This window comes from Polyodon spathula, chromosome 24 (assembly GCF_017654505.1).
Source record: "Polyodon spathula isolate WHYD16114869_AA chromosome 24, ASM1765450v1, whole genome shotgun sequence".
Classification (NCBI taxonomy): domain Eukaryota; kingdom Metazoa; phylum Chordata; class Actinopteri; order Acipenseriformes; family Polyodontidae; genus Polyodon; species Polyodon spathula.
Window position 1 is genome coordinate 12,643,046 of NC_054557.1, and position 22,965 is coordinate 12,666,010.

Sequence of the window (22,965 nt, forward strand, 5' to 3'; positions counted from 1 at the left end):
AATGTTTCTGTACAGTTGCTTTAAAGCAACGTAATGGTTGTAACGGAATAAAGGATGCATGGAATTAATAATCAAATGTGAGGTTTTTTTGTGTGTTCTTGTGTTATTGGTGTGCTATGAAAGAAATGGTGTGAATCATCTGCCAAAGAGGTAATACATCAAACATCTTCAGTCTGCTGCCACTAACTGTTGGATGTGACTAATGCCTCATTTGTACTTGCACTTCAAAACTGTCAGCTGTGCCCTTGTCAACTGTCCATGCTTCAGGCTTGATGGAGTTGTCTGGCCTGAAAATGCCTTGTCTCAATTTCTTAACACAAGTAAAAAATAAAAAAAAACTATTGGAGTTTTAAAGATTCAAACCATTAAAGTATTGGGCTAATGATGTGAAAGAACTGGTCATGGTGCAGGGAGAAAAAAGAAACAAGGTTTCAGAATTCAGATACTGGAGTAGTCTGTGTATACCTCTTACTGAGTAGCAAACTGAAGAGTTAATGTGTTTTCTGCCAAGAGGAAAAGCTCTTCATCTTCTGAGAAGTTCCAGATACACTATTGTTGTAATGTAAATTTAATTCTTAACAGTTGCCTCTGGTACTTTATTTCTTTGTGGAAAAACAAGTGTTGAGTTCCAGTTCCCCACTAGCCTGGAATTCCACTTGGGTTTGGATTTTGTGCTGCGCCAGACAGAATTATAAAGTGTTGTTTCACTTACGGAATTTGTACTGGCAAGGGAAGTCACTCCTCCTTGATAAAGACATATTTGGTAGCAGATATCTTTTTTTTTTTTTCTTAGCCTCTCCTGCTCCATATGAGCATTCTGCTATTAAGCACAACACAATTCATCCCCAACTATCCTTCTTCCCTTCTATTATGTGCTTTCTCCACAGATCTAGAATACAATATACAGGATTATTCATGTAAAGTAATGAACCAGCAGAAATTCATGTCAAATTATTTTTTTATTTTTTTCTGCATGAGGTCCGTAGCTCTGATTTTACGTGTGTTTGATGTGCGGGTTCACTTAGTCGGAGATGAACAACATATGGAAGGCAATGTGTATTTTCCTTGTACCATTCCTTGGCAGATATGATGGTGAGAAGTATTTTTAAAGAGTCATTTCAATGGGTTTTAATGTATGTGGTCTTCAAGCCAAGAATCAGATATAGCTCATGACCAAAAGCCTTCTAATGAGAAATGGTAAACTGTCCCATGTGAAGTGGTCATAAAAATGCATCATTAACTGGTATGAATTCTTATATTTCTAATCTAAAGAGTTAATCAGTTGCATGATATCATTTAGCAATAATTATTTCAGCCATTTTCTTTTATCCTCTTTCCTTAATAAATGTCTAACAAAAAAGAGACTTCCCTTCAAACAGATGTGCTTGATGTGTTTTTTGGTTTTCTAAATCTGCTTCAATTAGTTAAAATGCTCTTCAGAGGAACCCTGCCATACACAAAAAGTATGACAAATGCTGTTTAGTTTTGTTAGGATATTAGTATTATTATTGTTAGTTTTTAAAGATGGTGGCAATCATAACAATATTCCATTAAACACAGTCAGGACAACAATCCAGCAGATTAGAATGTAGGACATTTCTGAGCCATACAAAATAGACACTTTTGTGTCCATGCTATCAATAAGGGAGTTTACAAGAAAATATTACAAAGTCCAATGCGCAACAAAATGGACATAACTCCAAGCCAAATATATAAAAAAAAATATGTAAGCCATCCAAGTCTTTACTTACTGTTTGTAATCATACAACAAGCAGAACAACTCCCTGACTTTGTTTTGAATACATTACAGCATGAGACCGTTTTTTTGACAGGCAAGCTCCTAAATGTTTACATCTGCAGCAGGAAGTCTGAGTCCTTTCTTCAGTTTTCTCTAAATTTAGAGCTCTGTTAGTATAGTATTTGGGCTCAGGTTGTACAGGGCTAGTGTTTAACCGAGTCCATGTGAACAGACTCTGTCGGATTGAAAAGCTTAACTGTTGAAGACTGCTTTATAAATAGAGCCACTGTGGTCTCTCTCCCTCCATAAGAAGCAATTGGTGTTTGGTAAGGAATCTGCTGCAGAAAGTAAGCTTTTTTTTTTTTTTTTAGTATAATTTGCTGGTGCATGAACTTTATTTTTTAAGAAACTGATTTTGAAGTTTTAAATCATCTTGGTAATAAGCTAAGTCTATTTGAGTCAAAATGCAGACCCTAAAAACTAAAGGTGGAGTTCAATGAGATTCTGGGTGATATAGCTTTGTAAGAATTATTTTTGAAAGTAGGTGGTAAAGAAAAACAATACAAAGGGTGTAATGCAATCCTCAAAATTCAAATTGCCTGTAGAATGTGTTCCACATGTATTTAAATCCAGTCATTATCCCAGATAGGAATTGCCTTGGAGGAGGGTCAGATGTTAAAGTGATGCATGTGGCAATATTGCTGCATTCTCTCTGAGAATATTAGATGTGTGAAATGTAAAGAAAATGAAATTGTCAGCAAGATCATATTTGTCTCACTGTGGGGCTTTCCACCTTGGTGGCTCTGATTAGGAAGCTTGTTAGAGTCAGTGTAATTGGATTTGGCAGGCACTGCATGAGACGTCACGAGTTTTCAAAAAAAAAAAAAGAAAGTGCGAGGAAATAGTCTTCAACAAGGGGAGGTCTTGAATCCTAACTCAATATTGATTTTATAATTTAAAAATAATTGTGTATATATATATAATATATATATATATATATATATATATATATATATATATATATATATATATATATATATATATATATATAATATGGATAAAATTTTATTTTTATTATATAATCTAAGAAACGACAAAATTATATTGCAAATGTCATAATAGTAATTCTATAGGGTGATGCAGAACTTGTATTTGTATTTGCATTTGCTTTTTTTAAAGAAGCAGAAGACTGTCAAGTGATCTGCAGAAGAATGTCTTCATTATGTGTTTAAAATGGGTTGATGGATCACAGCTTCTTCTTAGTGAAGTGTTGCAGTAAACAGAATGCAGCGTTCATGTGGCCTTTCAACTCTTCCAGCTCCACACACACACACATTATATAAAAGTTGAATAGTTACATTGTAACATGATGTGTATGGAATGAGGAACGCTCTTTAGTACCAACACCATCAAATAGTAAGGTTAATGTAAAAAATAAAATAAAATAAAAAAAATTACTTGTTAAACCTTAAATATAAACGTTAAACATGCTCTTTATCTAATGATTATAATAGCTGCCACTGAATGCGGTCTCCACTATTGTACTGTGCACCAGCAGCTTCACGAGACGCTTTCACACTTGTTGGGTAATGTGAACAAAGTACCTCTTCTTGTCATGCAGTATACATGCCTTTGATATATACAGAGTTACTCTCAGTCTCCGGTGCTGTCAGTCTGAACATATTATTAGCACCAAAATCTATCACAAAACATTAAAAAAAAAAACTACTAAAATATGTTAAATAAGAAAAGCCATATTTGTTGTATTGTGATATCAGCATGGGTTTGGTTTTTATTGTTGCTTCCAGAACATTTTTGCAATATTACTGCGTCTCAACCCTTTCTCATCTGCTAAAAAGAAATGAAGTCATTGTCTGACGAGTCAGCCGAGGAAGCGTTGAGATAATAGCTTTTTAAGAAGCAACCAATTGAGCAGTAACACAATCAAACAAGCAGCAGAGTGCATTGAAGACTTTGTAAACAGAAACCTGCGTGTCCACCTCTTCATTGTATGTCTTTTTTTTTTTTTTTTTTTTTACTTCTGTTTAACTACAGCATGTAAAATGAATACAGGCGAAGACTCCGTTTCCCACGCCCATCCTGCAGATTCATCCTTGTGTCTTCTTGAAGAGCTTTTGCTCCATGTTTCTGACAGCAAGAGCGTGAACATTTTGTCTCGGGTGTCTTCATTGCACAGAAACGGAATCCATCAACTATCCCTTCTATGTGTTGACCAGAAGACTGGGCGTCTTCTCCAGCAGAGGCAGAACCAGCTCTACAGAACCCCACGCACTCCCAGTGTGCTGGCGTTTACAGTTGTGGTTCTCTGCTTGGCTTGCTGGCTGGGCTGTCTAGCTGCAGCTCCCACAGGTTGGTAAACCACTGGTCCTCTGTTTCTTAGTCCACTAGTATTTGTGACCTACTTATATCGAGGGTGGTATTACAATGATGTAATGTAATATGGATTTGTTTTTTACGATACTGTATGTTTGCGGTAACTGTACAGCACAGTCACTGTTTCATGCCTCACGTTTTTTCCTATCCCTCAACTGTAATAGCTTTAACAGCAGCGATATTTAGATCTGCTGCCATTTCAGATCATTAAAATAATTTCACCCTGCCTTCAATGCTTTACAAACAGCTAAACCAGTTGAAGATAATTGAAATTCATTTCAGGTAGTGATGGTTATCTGGTACATTAACCTAAAATTGAACTAGCGCACTTAGGAACCTCCTGTGACCACATAAAAAAACCTGTGACAGCTTTATATAGCTCTCTCTGTAAGCACTGTGTCTAGACATGTCATTTTATTGTCGAGCCGTTGTCGAGACAACTAATAATTATATTGAAATTAAAACAATCAAAAAGTACAAAGCAGACCATTTGGACACACATGTTAGTTTGCTTGAAATAACACAATGAGGTATTTTTTTGTTTGGTTTCTAAATAAAAGCAAGGGTACATTTGCCTTATTTTGAAATAGGCAATTCTACATAGTAGTGGCTTCTGTTATGAACTATCCTGTAAAAACAGGCCTTAACCCCATCTTAGAGTTCTTATTTAGCTTTTTTTCCTTCACTGCATGCAACAGTGGCTGCAATTTATGGATGTTGTCCACTAAAGCAATGTTACTTGACTGGCAACATTATCTGGATATAAAACTTCAAACTCCATTTCCATAGCTTTGATGTTCCCTTTACCTCTTTGGTGTTTGGTAATCTTCTGAATGAACGTTCATGGGGGTTATGTCCGTTGTTACTTTAAGATTGACAAGAGACTTGTTGCAATGAGCTTAATTTGTGGACATTGTTATCGTGTTACAGAAGAAGAGTGGACGTGGGAAGTTGAATCTAGTGGCTTCCTGTACGATGACACCCCAGTCACTCATGAACTCCACAGGAGAGAAGCCAGAAGAAATGTCACTGTCAGCAGAGACCAGATGGAAAGAGCAAAGCCGACAGATTTGTCCTGCGATTCCGTCACACGCCTCTCACGATATGTCTTAACGAAAGCCTTCGGCAGGAACATGGCTTTGGACCTGCTGCCACTGCCGAGCTGTGATCAGCTGCTCCCCTCCTCCTCCAGCATTCAGATTAACCCTTTGGAGCTCATGCAGTTGCGAGTGAAGCCGTGGCTGCTTCACAGAGTGCTAGTTTTCCTGAAGAATGGAGGAATGCTGCCAGAATCCCAGCAGGTGAAAGCTCTCTCCATCCTGAAGAAACAGCTGCTTCAAAGCCGAGCCCGGGCCTCAAGGAAACCAGTCTTCACAACCAAGGGTTGGTATAATAATATATATTTGTTTCCATTTCCTACCCATGTGAATTATTTCTTTCTTAATGTGTCAGTTGTTATGGCATTACTGCACCTTTCGGCACCAGGCTGGCTGTTCAGCACATTTCCTTCTGTGAATCTATAGAAACAAGTGAATGTTTCATGGTAAATGCTTTTTTAAATCTGATTTTTCTGCCCCTTCCCTTTTCCACCAGATGTTACAAAGTTTTGTGCAAGGGAATGATGATTCTTTAAATTAGCTAGACTACCAATCATCAGTGTCTAGAAGAAATGAACACATATACATACATATACTGTACATTTTTAAAAAATAATTTTTATATTTGTACCTTTTTTCAAACATAATGTCTTTGCTCCTCGATAGGAATGGAATAAACATAAGGGCTTTGCAGACCCTTTCTGTAACAAACAGAAATGGGAATTCTAGCTGCTTTAGGTTGCCAAAGCAAGCACAAACCATTTTTTAAACATATATTCCAGTAGAAACACTGCAGATTCCAGTGCTTTGCACAGTGTAAAATGAGCCTTCAGTTTTCAGTTGCATGCTCTTGTTTAATATTGGGTTTCCTCCACCTTTGAAACCAGGATCTTCTACAGTAGATATTGGTCCTTGGTTCTAACTTCTTGGCCACACCAGCTCAACTTGGCACATTCTGAATTCTCATATTTTGTAGATCAGCCTGTTGAACCATGCAGCCCTAATAATGACGCTGTTGACAGCACTTTCTGTTGTGCTGTTGCTTATTCTCCTGAGTTGATGTTGGAAGCAGTGATGTGGCTTTGTGTTGTTTGCTGTGCCTGAAGGGCAGCTCCCACACTACTCATGGCTTGTCAGCAAATTAATTAATGGTGAAGGTTGCTGACAGGTTGAATACTAAAGATAAGCAGAAATACAAATCGAAATTAATATAAGATGTCACAACTTACTGGAAAAGATGCGTTCTGGGAATTTCCCAGTCTTTGAAAGGTCTTGAGAAGCATTAAATATGTTCTATTTAAATTTTCATATTTTGTATTTAACTTCGAACATTATTGCTTTGATTTGAAAATCGAACCCCCCTCCACAAAGTTGCCACAACCTGTAAAGATCCAACAAATTGAAACTTTGCAAGAATAGAGATGTGAGAGAATAGTTTTTATATTGAATGTGAACAAAGAATGAAAGGATGATATAGCTGTGACAGAATTGGGTTCATTTCCTGATAATATTGTAGTGTTGACCATGAATCTGACCCTTATCACAGTCAAGGCACTTCTGTCTGACAGTTGACCATGAACATGGGGAAATGAAGCCCTCGGAAAACTGAAAGTGGACAATGGACACCAAACATGCCAAGAACTGTCGCTGTGCTTAATATGGGATATAATATGTAGAACTGTCAGCCCGCACTGTAATAAAAGGTTAGCAACATTACAGCTATGGACAAAAGTTTTGCATTACCTCGAATTTTAGGCTTGATATATATCTATATCTATATCTATCTATCTATCTATCTATATATATATATATATATATATATATATATATATATATAGTTTTGAAGTGATATTTATTTAATAGCATGTAATCAAAGAAACTGCAAAATGATATTGCAAGTGTCTACCGAAGCCATAACAGTAGTACAGTATTTCATGTTAAATTTCTAAATGTCACATTTTTCAATTATTAGTCGAGCATTGTGTATACGTGTTCTGCTTCCAGCAAAACAACGTTATACTTGTGAAACTGGGTTCATTTTAATGAACAACACCTTTGGTAGCAAAATTGCTGGCAATGTATCTGTCTTTTGTTCAGTTTTTTTTTTTTTTAAATTGCATTTTTTATAACAGGGTAGGAAGTAGCACAGCCTCCTGCTATCATTGCCTGTTTAAAAGCTCTTAAGAAGTGGCCAGACTTATGTTAAAGGGCGACCTCTATGGGTGTGACTTGGAACAACCCAACATTCAGCACTGTTTTCTGCGCCCTTGTAAAATGTGAATCGTACTCCTGACATTTGATAATGTTTTTTGATGTCTAAGAATAGAAAGCAACAGAAAGTTTGGGCTGTGTGATTAATGTTGCAGTCATGAATTGTGAGATATAAATATAAATAAAATAATAAATAATAATTATTGACGAATTCAGCGCTTCCGACACGTCGTGTTTTTGTTATTGTGTGGGAGTACTTGCACCTAAACAAAAATAATGTTGTGGTTTGTTAAGAAATCAGTTTCAAATAATGTGTATAATTTACATGAAATACTGAAGGGCAAAGTGTCAGAGTTTCATTCCATTATCGAATCCTGCCAAGAAACACCAAATACGGTTAAATCAGTAAAAGAGATCCAGCAACTCGATTCAAAACAGGTGTTCACTTTTGCACAGCTTCTGTGGGAGTGGAAACATTGGCTTGGCTACACACCGTCTCACGCGTTGAACGTGGAACGTTACCGGTACTTGAACATACAAACAAAAATGGACTTGTTTACTACATATGAAAATTGCCGATGTGGTGCGTCATTTACTGTGTTCCGTGGCATTAGAACTACGTTGTAATTACTGGTATTTGTAGTTAATGGTCTTTCAAATGTAGCTTACCCGTGCCATGTAGCTTTTTTATGAAAATGACACGAAGATTCAAAGCACTCTGTATGAACGTAATATGATACAATAACATAATCTGTGTTTATCATTTATATATCTATCGACATGTTCTATCGGAGCATTTCTTTATATATGAGTCAATAAACAGTGATATATGGGTAGGTTTATAGGAGAACGTAAATGAGCGCTTAGAGACTACGCTGTTGTTCTTTTACCCACTCGGGGACTGGTTTGTTAGTGAAATTGTAAATCTGTGAGCTAGGTCAACAGACTCAAGGGTATTGCACACTGCGTATTGCACGCTATTGGATTCGATCTATTTTAGTTCAGCAGGATATAGCAGGCACTCAGAAGACGGTGCAGTTTGCATGAGAAGTGTTTGCAGGGAACATTTGCTTATGTTGATTTGCACTTGTTGTTTATTAAGTAATAACAGCGAAGGTTTGGACCCGATGTAACCCTAAGCAACATATCAAAACGACCTATATAATGTCTACAGTGCACAGAAGTCTAATCATCGCATTTTCCTATCGCCCTCCTTAATCAAGAAACAGATGATGTTCTCAGTTAAAAGACTTTCAGACGCGTTACTTGATAGTTGTCCAAGGCGCGGTTAGAAAAATATACAATATGGGATTTTTTTTTTTAAAGCCAATCCGTGTACCGGAGGCGGGGTTTCCTCTCGGCTGTTGTAAATAGTGAAGACATTGCCAAAGGGAACGAGATGAGTATAAATAACAGAAGGTCCAGTCGCTCTCTACAGCATAGCGTGCACAAGCGCTGCCGAGCTCTCATTGATATCACCTACATGATCAATAAACCAGACTGCACTGACTTCTAGGACTGCGGAGCGCGGAGTCCCCATCACTTGGATAACAAAAGCAACTCAACAAATATCACTCCTGTCACAGTTTGACTAGGAACCGGTAACCGAACTTTGCTGACGTTGGAGACACAGGTGCATACAAATTACTAAACAGTCGGTTTTTCCGTTGGCGGTGAAAAATACTGGGAAAAGAGTCCTTGGTGTAGGTAAGGCTAAGGCAATGTAGCTATAAATACTGTTATTGATTAAGGGATGTTGTTGCAGATGAACTTTGCATCATTTTTAATGTAAGTTAACCAGTTGTTGTACATGTGTTTTTGTTATTGTTTCTCTATTTATTGGGTAATGTAAATACCGAATGTAATTAATAAACAATTCAAAACGCATTGCTGTATTCGGTACAGTAACCCGTTTAAAGTATTACGAGTGAATGAAGAATTATAGGGAAGGAAGATTTGATATCTTGCAGGAGGAAAATTCTACGTTACGAAAAGCAGTTCACGTTTTTGTGGCAGATGACAGACATGTTGTGAACAAGTTAAAAAGAAAAGCAAACGTGACCCTGGGTGTAAAATTGTTATTTGTTTTATGCATTTACCAGTTTGCTTTTCTTTGTCAATTTTGACGTCAATTTCGTGCTCTTTGGAAGCGCTTTACTTTTCCTCCGCCGTGACAAACGGTTTCCTCGGTACGTTTTGGACAGCGTTCACCAGGTATAACACAATACAGGTGTGCGGCGTTTTAATTTCTCAAAGACATCACGAACTAACCTGGCGCTAAGCCAACCAACGTTAAAAACAAAGCCGAGGAAAAACAATACAATAATACCAAGGTGTACAACAGGTTTGTATTTTACCTTTAATTTGTCCTGTTTACATTTTAGTAAGCAATAGTTGATATACTATTAATTCATTGAGTTTGTATTGCAGACAGATGCCCTGATAGGAACTACAACCTGTTACCTTGGAGACCCGGACACGATAAAGACAGGAAAGTTGTAATCGGACCCGGTTTATTTTTAAAGCTGGAATCTTCAGCCACTGTTCATTCCATTGTTATAGAGGACAGAGGTAAGATAATGTATTGGTAAATTATTATTATAATCTAGCATTTGCATTTTTAAAGGATGGTTTACAATGCATTTAGGTTGTAGGGATACTTTAGTTAAATAAATTGTAGCGTATCTATCTATCTATCTATCTATCTATCTATCTATCTATCTATCTATCTATCTATATATATATATATATATATATATATATATATATATATATATATATATATATATATAATTATATCAATCGATTCTGACCTTTTTAGATGTGTCAACATGCTTTCAAAATGTGGTGTGGTTTTAAAGTAAGCCAATGTTTATAAAACAAAAATTGCAAGTATTTATTTGATTGTTGTTATTATTATTTAAATAATTTTCTTTCAGGGGCATTAGTCTTTGCAGACTACCCAAAATATCCTATCACACTGAGAACTAGGCATATTCTTATTAAGGATGGTGGACAGCTGCACATTGGTTCGGCAAAATGCCCATACAGTGCCACTGCCACGATCTCATTGTACGGCAGGTCTACTGACGAAGCGTCTGTGGAGGATTTCGGGAGGAAGTTTATTGGCGTTGATGCAGGTGGAACTTTGGAAATGCACGGGAGGAGAGCGCTTTCATGGACTCTGCTGTCCAGAACTTTGTATCCAATGGGACTGCAGCATGGACCTTATAGATTCGAGCGGTACTGGGGAAGCAGGGGGATAAATGTTCGGGTTGTTGACGACGGGACAGCTCAGGTTCTGGCATCTGATCGTTTCGACACCCACATGATGGTTAATGAAAGCAGGCGACTGGAAGAATTCCTCAGTAACCAGCCCTCCGGGGCAATAGTCGCCATGGCGGTTGGGGACTCCGCTGCCAGGAGTTTGTCCCTTGATTCCAGGGAGTACATTATGGAAGTCTTGGGGAGCAAATACATCAAACATTTAGGATACAGGTAAGATTCCATTTGGAGGTCCTCGACCTTTCTTTTGTACTCAAATTGACACGCCATTATTTTCCAGCAGAAAATAATAATGATATATTTGTATAAATTGTACTGTTTTTGTCTCACCTAATATCATATACTTGCTTTTATTTCCAAAATAATCGTTTGTCAAAACTGAATTTGTACTGCATGTATTCCAGATGCATTTGAATAGGCAAAGGATGAAGCATGAATTACCTTTCTAGAAGTACCATGGACAGCTCCAGATAATTAACTTGCCAGCCTCATTTAAAATAATGAATTATGCCATTAAAAAATAAAAGTCAGATTTGTCTTGAAAATATGAAGACATTTTTGCATTCACTTACCTGGAAGGTTGTGTGTTAACATTATTAGTTAGTTCTCCATGAGACCTGACTCTCTGTTCTAGTCTCAAAGCAGGCTTGATAAACAAAAACGAGGGAATGTGTTTTATTTAGTTTTGTTCAGATTTACTATTAGGGCATGTTCCCTGCTTGTAGCAGGTCTCACAGTTCTTTAAGTTGTGTTGATCCACAAGTGATCCCTGTCTCTGCTGTGTTGCCAGATCCCCATTAGTCATCTTTGACTACCTTACCTATAGTCACATTAGGTGGTCTAGGATTAGTGCTAATCAGGGTCTGCGAAACACACCATATGTGTTCTGTACCACTGTGGCTCCGTAGTTCAGTCTGTACACCAAACTCCTTTGCTATTGGCATGCTCATATATGAACATTACTCCTTGCCAACTGTCTGCCAGCCTCCCCCCTTCCATTAGCTACAGCTTATCAGCTGTGCTAGAATACTCAGATAATTGAAAAATGGCACCAAATTGTAACCCTTTATGGCCTTAACAAATCCTTGATAAATGCATCTTTCATGAAACAATGCTAGGGGGAGGTTACCTTGAAAGGGGGCTGTAGGTAATGTAATGGCCCTTAAAGGGTTAAATATGTTAAAAAATAAATAAATAAAATATTAGCTACACAAAAATTGCCCAGGTTTTTATTGCTTGATGAACTACCTGCCAGTGAGTTATTGTCTTAGTAAAAAACCTCTCTTTTCATTAATCGCTGAACAGCAGCACCACGTTCCTAAAGGTGTCTATTACCAAGATAGACAGAAATAAGAGCTCTAAATATCACTCCTTATGTCCCGTAGGCAGCCCTGGGCACTGGTAGGTACTCTCAGAGGGGGGCCATTGTCAACCACAGAGAATAGGAGGCTGTATCAATCGAGTGGATCCACTGGGGCGGCTATAGCAAGGAGAGAGTTTCAGACGTATGACGGGACTCGCTTCACAGTCACTGCCTATAGTGAATGGGTAAAAGGTTTAGTGTCACTGTTCTATGGGGATATGTAACTTTTCTGCTTGCCAAAGGTTGTCTGAGGTCTGACAGGAGCATGTGGCTGAGTGTTTTTTCCTGTTTAATCAGTGCTTCTCCCCACCCCCCAGCATATCCTGTTTATCATTGTTAATAAATATGTGTGAAAAGCATGACAGTAAATCACAGAAAATAATACGATTAATATAATTAATGATTGAGCATAGTATTGAACGGAAGGATTTCAATGGATTTATCTAAAGTAACCATGTAAGGAAAGAGTTTGCTGCCAAAGCTAATGCCTGTTTGAAATGGGGTGTGTACGGCACAAAGCTTCGAGGCAATCCTTCAAAGCCATGCAGAGTTTAGAAGACGGTCCTGTAGTGTAGCTGTCTTCATTAATTACATAATGTTACATCCTTTCCCTTTGGATATTCAGGATCCCCACACATTGGATTTAAAGTTGAAGCTTTAAAAGGCATTATTTTAAACCTGGTGGATGAAGCCTCAAGCTGGAAAACTGGAGACAGAATAGTGATTGCTAGCACTGATTATTCAATGTACCAAGCTGAGGAATTCAGCCTTCTCCCCTGCTCTGAATGCAAAACAAACCAAGTCAAAATCGATGGTATGAACTGCTCAATTTTTCCTACAACATAGAAGTCTAATTTACATAGCATTTACCACTCTGTCACTATGAATAACATATTGAACATTCAGTTTGTGTAATAATTTCATCATGCAAAGTAAAACCTTTGTTTTTTAAATTGAGACTAGCTTCTTATTGATGTTGCTTAAAATTTTGGCCGTTTGTTAAGATTTGCCTCTAATGTGACAAGGTACATGTTTTGACAGGCAAACCTCATTATCTTCACATGGGTGAAATTGTAGATGGCGTTGATATGAGAGCAGAAGTTGGGCTGCTCAATAGAAATATAATGATTAAAAGTGAAACAGAAGCCTCCTGTTATGGCCAAAACCACTGCGATATTTTTAACTATGATACATTTGGAGGACATATCAAGGTAAGTGCACTGTAAGTAATTGGGTTGTATTATAATTGGGTTGTATTGTTCTGATCGGAGTGGACATTGAAGAATAAAAATAACAAACTTCTTTATTGAGGGCCATTAAAAAGCTACTGAACAAACAAGCCTATTGCAGCAATACAAAATGTAATTCTGATCTTGTCTGATCTTGTGAGCTCAGTTGAGTTGGTCAGCACTTTGATGAGAAACCCCCTAAGAGTACCTGTATAAACAGACACTGGTAGCTCAGTAGGGTGCTGGTGCCATCTATTAGATAAGATGTTAAAGATCATGCTTATTTTGCAGCCTTAAAAGCAGTTGTGTTAACCCCAGTGGCTGGCCAGATTCCAATGCAGGACACAATTCTGGCCTTGCTAAATTGCCCCCTTCCTTGCTGATTTTCAGAATTCCCTATACCCCTATGAATGGGGAGAGGATATCCATGGAAACAAAATGTTGCTTCCCACTGGATCTATTGAATCTGGTTAACTGGACCAACATCATGCTGTAATCCAAAAAATGGAGTCCCTTTCATGGGTCACCGAATACAAACCCTACCTTTTAACGCATGTCCTGTTATACCTACTGTAAAAGAATACATTTCTCAGTAATGAAAAACAGCATCAAAAGGGATAATAGATAATTCAGTTTCCCAATATTTGTCTCAGTAGATCCAAAGACACTTCAAGTCTTTTCATATGTCTGGGGTGGAGCTGACTGCACTTGGGCAGCAGATCCTTGGGAGCTATCCAGTACACTTTCACCTGGCCGGGGACGTGGATCACAAGGGAGGCTACGACCCTCCAACTTACCTGGAGAACCTGTCCATTCATCACAGCTTCTCTAGATGCGTGACCGTGCACGGGACCAATGGGCTACTGGTACGTCATCATAGTTTACTTTTGCCAACAACGTTGTTACAGGAATAGTATTCTAAGTTGTGAATTTTTAACCGTATATTTTTTTTCACACTTTATTATGCAGTTTATAAGTTGCAAACTTCTCACCACTAGAAAGATGCCATTTTTTTAAAACTATTTTTCAGATTAAAGACGTTGTAGGTTATGATACATTAGGCCACTGCTTCTTCCTGGAAGATGGTGTGGAGCAGAGAAACACACTCTATCATAATTTAGGGCTCCTTACAAAGCCAGGAACCATACTACCCTCAGACCGGGACGAAGCCATGTGCCTTAGAATCCGCAGCAATGTGTTTGGGAAGTACAGACCAGTGCCGAGCACTGATTGCATGTAAGTTAAATACTATACTGAGAAGCTATTTAATACATTGCTTCAGGGTGATGGTATACAGCTTTACAGTAGTTGGGAGGAATGACTTATACTTTCTGTATTAAATTCTGGCAATTTTAATAATAGGTTGAACCGTACATTGTTTTTTATTCTTTTTTAATGTGTTTATGACACAAGAGTGTGTGGAACAATGTGGTTAAGTCTGTCCACTGTGCGGAAAACTTGTTGCTTGTTTTGTTAAGTGTATGAATCATATTATTTTCTTTCACCCAGGGCTGTCGGCACATTCTGGATTGCTAATCCAAATAATAACCTAATAAACAATGCTGCAGCTGGAGCTCAGGTATGGGACTTCAGATACAATGAAAATCTATTTGTACATTTTTATTTTGTAACACTTTAGTTTAGGCATCCATTATACATGATTCTAAACAATCTGTAATTATTAATTATGCTATTAACAAATATAGAATATGCTTAGAAATAATAAGGCTATTATACACTTTTGCCATTGTTTTTTTGCAATGTTTATAATCCGTTATAACGGATCCCTTAACTAAAGTCTTACCCATTTTGTTTTCTCGCAATGCTAATGTAGTGTCTATACACTGTGATATTTATTGATGCAGGATGTTGGAATCTGGTATATTTTTCACCGCGTTCCTACTGGACATTCCGAAGGCACATTTCCAGAAGGGCAGGCTGAGCTGACACCACTGGGGATATTTTACAACAACAGAGTGCATTCTAATTTCAAAGTATGTAACACAATCTTCTGTGCACTATTCTTGTCATGATCTACACAGTACTCTCCAATAGGCTGTCAGGCCACTAGGCAAGGTCTGCAGAGTGCTTAAATAGTTTTGAATGGAAACACAATTGCTGCTCAGTGATTCGGGTAAATTTGCTGCAAAGCGTGTTCACTGGAAAGGCTCATCACTTTAAATCCCTGTACCTGAAACCTCAGCAGTTTGTCTTGTATGTGGAAACACCTGCCAATGAAGCACTATTTATCAGTGCTTGCTAGCCCATACATGCTGGAACTGACTTGTAACAGTCATTTGCAGCTTTTTTTGTATTCCAGAATACATGTCAGGGATTCTGTTTGCAAAACAAATTAATCTGGATACCTCTAATGGAAGGTTTTAGCTGACACCCATTTAAATTGCAGTTATCACACTTGTCAAAGGATGCAAAAAGCTGACATCCCTGTGACAGTTGTATAGTATAGGGAGTTAAATAGATTCTTTGCATAACCAGCCCTAAGCAAAATCCATACTTTAAAAATAGGCTTAGCAGGGGTGAAATCATAAATCAGTCATTTAGCAGACGCTTTTATCCAAAGTGACTTGCAGAGACTAGGAGGTGAACAATGCATCAACAACTGCTGCTGCAGTCACTTACAAGAGGGCCTTGGTTTTACATCTCATCCGTTGTTAGAAACAGGCCAGGACTTTTTTTCCACTAGCTTGATAGCTTTAATTTTGTGTATCTAGAAATGAAGGAATCTGTCAGTGTAGGATTGCCGTCTTACGCCCACAGTTCTTGAAGTTAAAAAATTGTAATAAGGTTGTGGATGGTTTTTGTTCTTCTCGGTTTACTGAAAGAAAGTTAGAGTGGTGTTCATCTATCCTGGTCTATCATGTTCCTGTGTATAAACAGAATAGTTGCTCATGTGTAAAAGCTCACTGACTGCATTGAATTGTGTTTCTTTTCCTGCGATGCTGTCTTTTCTAATAAGTTACACTGTTGTTTGAATGTTTTTGCAGGCAGGTCTCTTTATTGGAAAGGGGGTGAAGACAACAAATGCAAGTGCAGAGAATCCAAGAGAATATCTCACTATAGATAACGCAAGGTTAGTTAGTCTATAGCGTGGTCATTTTAAAATGCATTGTACATGGATGCCTTGTGAAGATTGCCCAAATCAATAGCCAGGGTTGCAAGTCTATTCCAGTGTTTGCAGCAAAATTACAATTATTATAATGTGTCTTTTTGAAAGCCAGACCCATTAACTACAGATTATACATATTTTCCAAGCTTACTCGCTTCTCTAGACGTGCTATAGCAAGGATTATGTTCATTATCGGTCCTGCAGTGTTCCTCGTTCTTTCTGTTTTATGACTCATATTTATCAGTTTCCATCTCATTGATGCTGCCATATATAGTATTAAGAACAGTAACAGGCAGACCTTGTAGGGGTATCCAATGTATTCAAAACATGCAGTTCCTGCAAGCTATCAAAATAAAACACAAGAGGAAATGCATTATGTAAATTTAACAACACATGAGAGGGTTTTTTAATCATCTCGATCCAGCAATAATTTAACATTTTAAGGGGTTTTCATAGAAACAATTTCTATGTGTCTTCATAAATAGCCTTTTAAAGGGCTTGCATGCTGTTTATAAAGATAATGGCCTTCTGGCAAAGACAAATGTTTTCCTCTCTTTAGAACTGAGCAGTTTTGCCTCGATGCCTTGGTGTTTTTTTTTTGTTTGTTTTCTATTGCTAGCATTAAAAAAAAAAAAAAAATCAAAAGGAATTAGAAATATATTCATGTGTATTTTAAATTAATTGTGCTGCTTCCAGCCCTCAGATCTAAGGAGACTGGCTGTACTGTTGCATGATTTGCATCAGGTTGCTTTAAAAAAATATATCAGCAAATACATAGCAAACACACATGTCTACGATGCACCCACCTTCATAGTGCATTAAACTTGACTTTTCTGTTTAGGATCCCTGTAAATTCCTGACCCTCAATGCACATTTTGCTAGCCTTTCCTGTGTTCATGTTCAATGTCTCCTGCTTGGTGAACTGGCAGTATCTGCTTAGGGTTGTAGTTGTAAGATGGTTCCATCAGTGTAATGGACAGGGGTGAACACTTCCTGTATGTCTCTGTCAGGTTTCGCCCACACCAGGACGCTGACCCTGCTAAGCCGAGAGTTCCTGCAGTTATTGATGGGCTGATAGCCTTTAAAAATAATGACCATGGCGCCTGGGCGAGAGGAGGGGATATAATTTTCCAAAACTGTGGGTAAGTCTCCTCTTCCATGTTCAGCCTTCCCCAAAAGAGTGGCTTGATTGTTTACACAGCTAGCTTAAAGTGTTTTTTTGGATAACTTCAGAGGAAATTTGGAAAATACACAACTGCAACTAGTAGTAGTGGTGGTACAGTAATACTATTGTTTATTGTTTTACTTTGGTGTTTTCTTTTTATTTCAGTTTTGCTGACAATGGAATCGGACTGACTCTTGCCAGGTATTGTAACTGTTTACACCCAGAGCTCATGATTCCAGTTCTGTGAAAAGCATCTAAACCTTTAGCCTTGCTCTTGTTAGAATGGGTGCTGAAAAGAAATGAAGGTTCTCCTAGGAACAGAAGCTTTTTACAGAGGCACGACAGTGTTTGTGGTCTCATTATTATATTAAGATTGTATATTTAAGCTGATTTATGGGGTGAGCAGTAAATTGGATTTCACTTTCTCTTTAGGATTCTGATTCTGCACTGTCTGCTGGTTTTCATTCCAACTGAGCTCTGAATTACTTAACTAGACCCTTAATTGAACTGATCATTTACGTAATTAGACTAATTATTTTCAGCTCTTAACATTTGCATATTTCAAGTTAGCTGTAACATTTTATAAGTAACTTGAACTCTACAGCTGTTTAAGAGCTGAAAACAGTTTAATCAAGCAAATGTTCAGTTCAATGAAGGGTCTAGTTGATTAATTGAAAGCTCAGTTGGAATGCAGACCAGCAGACACAGTGGGTCCCCAGGACCGGGGCTGGGAACCACTGCATTAGATGATATGAGGGTTGTCAATGTGTGTTAGCACTGGCAGACAGCAAAAACAAAGACGAAAACAAGAGCATTTTAATCATTGCCCCATAAAACTCAATAGAAAGTATTTAAAGGGATATAACATTTCAAATCTGCTTCCTCCTGTTTTTTTTTAAATGCTAGCTACAGCTGGGATGAATCCAAATGTGTCAAATATTCAGTTCAAGTGCAAATCCTGAATATGAATGGATCTGATGCAAGTGCTTGAGGCGTTCAAATGGTCCTTTTCTTCTCAGGCTTTTCCCATGAATCATTTCGCCACTGCCTGTTATAGGGACAATATGAAAGGGGGCTCCTGCCTTTTTAGTCATGGGAACAGTTGGATTAGATGGTGCCTAATCACCCTGTTCTAGGACTTTTTGATTTTGACGGGACTGGAAGTGTAGCTTTTTTAAAAAGGAAAGTTACGAGAGCAGTGAACTATTGTCGGTTTTCAAGAGGTTTACACAAAAGCGGGTGTGGCAGGACAGTGGATGCAAAAGGGGGACCCGCACACGAGGACTACGGGTTCACCAGGTCCGGTCACAGTTTGTGGGTGGCTTAAAGAGTCCCCCCCTGGCCCCCTGCCCCCCGGGGACCCCCCATCAACATTACTCCCTTTTGATTTCATTAGGGTTCCATTTACATTTTTAAAACTTTCACTATTCTTATGTATTGTTGAATTGGATAAGAGACTTCACACAGTTATTAAAAACAAAAGAAAAGCCACTTGAATCGATGGTCAGAATTGAAACAAGCCCTACAAACAGTTATTTATGACATTTTATTATTCATTATTTATTATTACATTAAGCTGTCACGATACATTATATATAGATAGAGATAGAGATAGATGGATAGATAGTTATGTTAGCCATTATAAGTTTAATAACACTGGTTTTAGCAAAGCATTTCAGTTGTTTATCTCATGTTCAATGCTTTATCCATAAGTCTATTCTTATTTCTTGTAACATGCTGTATCTGTGTTTTGTGCAGTGATGGAACTTTCCCGACTGATGAAGGCTCGAGTCTGGAAGTCACTGACTCCATATTTGTTGGGGAGAGCAGCAATGTGGGCTGTCATGGAGGGCAGAACAGCTACTGGGGAGTTGGAGCCAATGGGGAATACAGGACTCTGCCCAGGAATAGGTAAGGGTCCTTTTTAGGCTGTTTGGGTTACAATTTTACCATGATGAATTTATATTATAATATTACAGTGTATAAATTGCAGTCAGTATTTGCTACATCTTATCTGTAATTTAGCCTACTTTCATGTTGTTTTACCACAGCTTGCTATGCTTTTTACCACAGCACATGTCAAGGACAGCATACAGTTATACGGCAAGTAGAGACCTGATAGACCATACTGTTAAAACACAGGTGTTTGCAAAGGTCTTAGGGATGCATGGACTCTTCTTGCATGCAGAACAGTACTAGACGGGAACGAAGTAGAGCTGTGATCTCTGTTCCGACAGGACATTTCCAATACGTGGATTTCAGATCTATGACGGTCCAATCAGGCTGACGAAGTGCTCCTTTAAGAAGTTCACCCCGACAGCTGACAGATACTCCAGTGCCATTGGGTTCTTCATGAAGAATGGGTGGCAGATCAGCCCACAAAACAACGTCTCCTTTGTCAAGATGGAAAGGAGTGTAAGACGCATGTTTCCTGCTCTTTATGATTCCACCAGTTACTCAAGAATACAGAGATACAGGCACTGCAGAAACACATGAGAAAAAGTATCATTATTCATTTAATACATTTATAATCGGGAGTCATAGCCATTTTTAAAAAATTGCGTGTCCTGATCAAAACGGCATTGCTTAAATGAACATAATGCAGTCCCACGTGGATGACAAAAGTATTTTGTAATATATTAAAGATAAAAAATTTTGCATCGTATTTTGAAATATGTATTTCCCATGTGTGGGGTTGCTGATCCTGAGTGTGCAGTTTAATGAGTATCCTGTGCAAGAATGTAGACAGACTCTCGGTGGACCAACAAACTATTTTAACAAACGCATATTTAGATGAAGGCTGTATTTGATGGGTAAAATACACAAATTAAAGTACAATGGAAGATATGATGGCTTTTCTTTTTTTTTAATATGTTCAGCGCCCCTATCAAGCTGCATACAAAGTTCAATACACTGTTGATAAAGTTAACTGAAAAACAGCTCAATTGTGCGTTCTGTTCTTTTTAAATCACATATCTGTTCAGGAATGTAGGTTGTCACGTCTGGTATTATTTTAAACTCACATACAATTAGATTCTATTTCAGTTACATTGTTATAAAAACAGGTTACTGGACAAGCACTTGCTGCAATACTGCGAACCGATACATTTTTAAATAGAATGCAAGCACTAATTAGGAATATACAATTTGGCTGATTGATCGTATTAAATGGGAAGTCTTTTATATTCCACACATATTATTATTTTTTATCTGTCAGGCAGTGTTTGGACAAAACAAATTGGTCTGATTGTTGTAGTTAATTGCTTATGCCAGTGTTCAGAACCCTGCTTTCCTTTGTGATATTCTATTGTAATTAGATGTAATCTCTGCCTTAGGTAGGAGTTGAGTTACAACAATAGCGTACTGTGCTTGACAGAGAATGACTAGCACTAATTCATTCAGCACAGCATTGTAATCCGTTCATAGCATAGGACTTTTTGTTTCAATATTGTATTAAAAGCCAACGTTCAACCATTGCCTTGACAAATAGCAGTTTCAGAATGGAATTCTACCTAAATACAAGCACTGTGTTGCACTGTTTACTTATTGAAACTGGAGAATCATTTCCTCCTGTCTCTATGACCCCTCTTTCTTAAATACAGTTATTATCTGCTGTTTCTTGCTTCATTTTTTGTGCAATAAATGCTGGTCTGCTGTTTAGACGGGAGCCTCTTTGATTGTTACCTTGTGATTAGCAAGTCTTTCGCTCATTCATTATGTTACATGAATTGAAAAACACACAGAGACTGATATCCACAGACTCCGTCCTTTCCTCTACCTGTGATTATAGGTATGCCACACACAGCACTTTGACCAGTATGAATTCCAGCAACCCTGCATCTCATTACACAAGAATGCTGATTGTGCTTTCCCTGGAAATTCACAGCAGTTTGGCAATCCTATACTAGCTGGCAGTAACCTTTTACCTTTTCATTTTCTTTTAGGTTGGACTGAATGTGTTTTTTGGCAAACCAGGCCAGTGGTTCGGGGGTAATGACCTGGATGGAGACAAAACTTCCATCTTCCATGACCTGGATGGCTCAGTGACTGGCTATCCTGACTCCTTCGTAGCCAGAGTGGACAACTACCTTATCTATCACCAGGGCTGCCTCACTGTCCCAAGATGGAACGGGGTTATCTGCACTGGCCAATATGCCCAGGTAAGAACTTTAAATGTTTCAGGTTTGATTTAAAACACGATACATTTATTTGACAAACTAAGAAGGATTTCACTCTGTATAAAATAAAACGAAATGTACGGCATATCTTGCGATGTCTTTAGACCTGGAAACTCGTATGTTGTGGACTGTTTGTAGTCTGTATGCCATGTTTCCAGACACTTTGCTAGTGGAAGTGTATCAGTATGGGCCTGTCTTTGAATGTCACTCTACAAGTTTTAGTGCAAGAATCATCTTAATCATCTTAATATTTTCTATATGCAGAATGTATAGCCATTCAGTATTACTTAACTGAATAACTGTAAACAATGATTTCTCTATTGCTGGCTTTAAAAAATTGATTATATATATATATATATATAAACAATGCACATGTGGGACCCAGCCGTAAGTATTATCATACAAATATTTTTTTTCTATTCCAAAAAAACTAACTAATTTCCAAGCGGAGTACCTCAAAGCCTTTCCCACGCTGTACAGATCATGAAGGAGATTCTGTGTGCGCCAGATGCTTTCAGCATTTATTCGTGACATTTCTGAGTGCCAAAGGTTAAGCCAAATTCTCTTTGAATTTTTCAGATCCAATGCATATCTTTCAGGATACATTGTGCCATCTAACCAGGTTTTTCTGAAGACTCATGATATACCTGTGATTTGTTTTCTACAGTGGAGGTGTCAAGAATGCACTATCTCTTTCACTCCTCTAATTTTGGGGAAACTTGGTATTAACATTCCCTACCACTGTACTGAACAATACAAAAATGTTTTTCAGCTTAGATGTATGCTTGTTTAGACAACTTTAAGACATGTGTTCCAAGTTAAGTGCAATCTGCATTTTATAAATAGCTTCTGTGTTTAGTTTGGCATCATCATACAACAAATAATGCTTGTTCTAGTTTAGCCAAATCTTGAGTGCTTTGTGTGTCTTTGGGGTTATTCCACCCTGAGAAACAAAAAAAATGGTTTGCTAAAAAAAACACCAGAATTGCCATTAGTGATAAGAAACCAATAACAGTGATGGAGCCATCAGCCATTATGTATATTTATATGAAATGACCCTTTTGAAGGAGGCCATGTTTCCCCTGCCGAACTAATCCCTCCCTGCCAGGCAGCGTTCGGCCAGTTGTGCGCTGTCCTCTAGTAACCCCCGGTCATGGTTGGCAATGACATAATCTGGA

At 37.9% G+C, this 22,965-nt stretch overlaps 2 protein-coding genes across 5 annotated transcripts in view; both read left to right on the forward strand.

Moving 5' to 3' along the window:
• The first annotated feature begins 1,895 nt into the window (after nucleotides 1-1,895).
• The window catches only part of LOC121299288 (cell surface hyaluronidase-like), a 31,155-nt gene continuing 10,085 nt past the window's right edge, over nucleotides 1,896-22,965 (forward strand). For 2 of the 3 annotated variants that reach the window (XM_041226962.1, XM_041226963.1), the window contains exons 1-18: nucleotides 1,901-2,085; nucleotides 3,794-4,108; nucleotides 5,063-5,515; nucleotides 9,871-10,011; nucleotides 10,380-10,938; nucleotides 12,111-12,280; nucleotides 12,714-12,902; nucleotides 13,130-13,299; nucleotides 13,974-14,183; nucleotides 14,348-14,553; nucleotides 14,827-14,896; nucleotides 15,183-15,311; nucleotides 16,323-16,408; nucleotides 17,455-17,586; nucleotides 17,775-17,810; nucleotides 19,368-19,520; nucleotides 19,847-20,024; nucleotides 21,554-21,769. In XM_041226962.1, coding sequence (XP_041082896.1) covers nucleotides 3,802-4,108; nucleotides 5,063-5,515; nucleotides 9,871-10,011; nucleotides 10,380-10,938; nucleotides 12,111-12,280; nucleotides 12,714-12,902; nucleotides 13,130-13,299; nucleotides 13,974-14,183; nucleotides 14,348-14,553; nucleotides 14,827-14,896; nucleotides 15,183-15,311; nucleotides 16,323-16,408; nucleotides 17,455-17,586; nucleotides 17,775-17,810; nucleotides 19,368-19,520; nucleotides 19,847-20,024; nucleotides 21,554-21,769 — 3,405 coding nt within the window. In that variant the 5' untranslated portion in view covers nucleotides 1,901-2,085; nucleotides 3,794-3,801. Of the gene's footprint in view, nucleotides 2,086-3,793; nucleotides 4,109-5,062; nucleotides 5,516-9,870; nucleotides 10,012-10,379; nucleotides 10,939-12,110; nucleotides 12,281-12,713; nucleotides 12,903-13,129; nucleotides 13,300-13,973; nucleotides 14,184-14,347; nucleotides 14,554-14,826; nucleotides 14,897-15,182; nucleotides 15,312-16,322; nucleotides 16,409-17,454; nucleotides 17,587-17,774; nucleotides 17,811-19,367; nucleotides 19,521-19,846; nucleotides 20,025-21,553; nucleotides 21,770-22,965 lie in introns of all 3 variants that reach the window. The other variant, XM_041226964.1, reaches the window with a different exon arrangement.
• Nucleotides 8,826-22,965, forward strand: part of LOC121299289 (cell migration-inducing and hyaluronan-binding protein-like) — a 48,916-nt gene continuing 34,776 nt past the window's right edge. The window contains exon 1 of one of the 2 annotated variants that reach the window (XM_041226965.1): nucleotides 8,826-9,147. The gene's annotated coding sequence lies outside the window, so the exon portion shown is untranslated. The remainder of the gene's footprint in view (nucleotides 9,148-22,965) is intronic. The other variant, XM_041226966.1, reaches the window with a different exon arrangement.